This window comes from Penaeus vannamei, chromosome 7 (assembly GCF_042767895.1).
Source record: "Penaeus vannamei isolate JL-2024 chromosome 7, ASM4276789v1, whole genome shotgun sequence".
NCBI lineage: Eukaryota > Metazoa > Arthropoda > Malacostraca > Decapoda > Penaeidae > Penaeus > Penaeus vannamei.
The window spans coordinates 37987464-37989963 of NC_091555.1; the positions used below are offsets into that span (position 1 = coordinate 37987464).

Here is a 2500-nt window from a genome sequence, read left to right on the forward strand (position 1 = left end):
ACAGTAACAATAAAATATATTATGGGTGTGATGATAAGATAATATTTTAATGATTAACAGTTCATTTGTCTGCTAGAATATTCTGTTGCAATATAGAAGACCGATGTCCTTTTGTAGTAAAACGTTTCCCACAGAGATAGATCTATTTTTGGTTATTCCATGTGTCTTAAAACCTTTTTTTTTTCTTTCTTTCTCTGTGTTAGTAATATTTCGCCAAGTTTACGCGACTAGCAGAGTAGTTTATTTGCATGTTTGTGCTTCGTTCCTCAATCTTTTGAGTACTTCTGACAGGTTCTACTCCTATGCTTTGATGGTTCTACGGACTATATTTGTATAATTTAACGGATTTATATTCTTAGGTGTATGAGTCTCATATTTTTTTGCTTATCCTGTAACATGTTAACCCAGTGGGGCCCAGATGGCAAAATACATGCAGTGCCTGCTGAAATTTCAGTTAACTTATTGTGTTTGCACAGAAATGACTCCAGTTGTGCAAAAAGTTTGAGTCCTACTTACTCTTTCCCTTGCTTTTCGGATTATATTTACTTTTAATTTTTTACCAGTTATATAGTTATAGGCGTCAGTTGCTTAAAAAATATCCAAAATGTCAATAATAATGACAGCAACATCGATATTGATGATATTAGGCTACTAATTGACTCCTTAGTGATTGAGCAACTGTGGAGCCATCTGTGTGCAAAAAAAATCATTAAAAACCTAAAGTGGACAGTACATACAGATGGAACGATTGGGTTAAAATAATCATGCCTTGCGCCTTTGGAATTATTAATTGCACATTATGATTTGTGGAATAGGACGTCAAATATTTAGTTTCTATTATGCATTATGTTCCTGACTGCTTGAATATGATTCTTTTGAATTCACAAGTTATATGAACTATTTCCCTGTTTATTTATTTATTTATTTTTTCTTATGTTAGTATCTTTTTTTTATGTTACTATATTTGCATTTCATATAATAATCTATTGACTTCTGTCGTTTTTGGCTATTTTTCCACTTCCGTAATTCGGCCTCTTTGTATTCCCATTCTAGCCGTATAGAGCAGAAGGAGTTTATTGGTCCCGCTAGACCCGTGCAATGGCTCCGTCGACGCCCACGCACAGCGCTCTTCGGGAGACGGTGGTCGGGACGCTGACTGGTCGGGGAATGTTGACTCGATCAGTGAAGATGACTGTTGAAAGACTGAGTGTGAGGTAACTGTAGGGGAAGGGGCGACGTTGGATGGGTAGGGGGACTTTTTAGCGCTAGGCTTGTCTTGGAACGTATTGTCGACGAAACGTACGAGGCGGTTTTATAGTTAGATAGACAAAATACATGCATACATACATACATACATATATATATATATATATATATATATATATATATATATATATATATATATATATATATATATATATATATATATATATATATATATATATATATATATATATAAATATATATATATATATATATATATATATGTATATATATATATATATATATATATATATATATATATATATATATATATATATATATATATATATATATGTATATATATATACATACATATACATACATATATATATGTAAATATATAATATATATATATATATATATATATATATATATATATATATATATATATATGTGTGTGTGTGTGTGTGTGTGTGTGTGTGTGTGTGTGTGTGTGTGTGTGTGTGTGTGTGTGTGTGTGTATGTGTATGTATATGTATGTATATGTCTTTTTTTGTGTGTGCATGTTTAGATATGTGTGCGTGTGTATGTGTGGGCGTGTGGGTGTGTGTATGTGTGTGTATGTATGTGTGTGTGTGGGGGGGGAGGTTCTAAAATGTAAGTAAATACATACACACACACACACACCTATATACATATATGTATACATACACACACACATACATATAGATAGATAGATAAATGCAACATACATACATACATATTAACACATAAATATACTTATATACACATATATACATATATGTACATATATACTTATTTACACACACACACACACACACACACACACACACACACACACACACAAATGCGTTCGTGTGTTCATTAAGAGCCAATAAAAAGTGTAAGTCATTCAACCTCCATATCTTATCAAAGCGGAATTAGTGAACCTTTTTCAATCGTTGATAATGGCATAATTGTTAGTCAAGAGATTATTGTTTTTATTGCTGAACGTCAGTAATACACGTACACCCTGAACAGCAATAGTCTGTTGTTGCAGTTGGTGTTTAGCAGACACATGACAATTGGTCTGGAATCAACATAATGGTATAACGGTTTTCTCTGTGTTTTACTTCTATTAACATTTTCACTGTTAATACCATTATTATTTCAATATTATCATTATTATTACTATTATTAATATCATCATCATCACTATTACTATTATTATTGTATCTCGTAAAGTATTTATAACAACAACAACTACAATGATAATAATAATGATAATAATAGCAAT

At 31.1% G+C, this 2500-nt stretch overlaps 1 protein-coding gene across 1 annotated transcript in view; it reads left to right on the plus strand.

The window, feature by feature from the left end:
- Nucleotides 1-2222: 2222 nt before the first annotated feature.
- The window catches only part of LOC113806565 (creatinase), a 12468-nt gene continuing 12190 nt past the window's right edge, over nucleotides 2223-2500 (plus strand). The window contains exon 1 of the mRNA XM_027357723.2: nucleotides 2223-2310. Within this exon, the coding sequence (XP_027213524.2) occupies nucleotides 2308-2310 (3 nt within the window). The 5' untranslated portion in view covers nucleotides 2223-2307. The remainder of the gene's footprint in view (nucleotides 2311-2500) is intronic.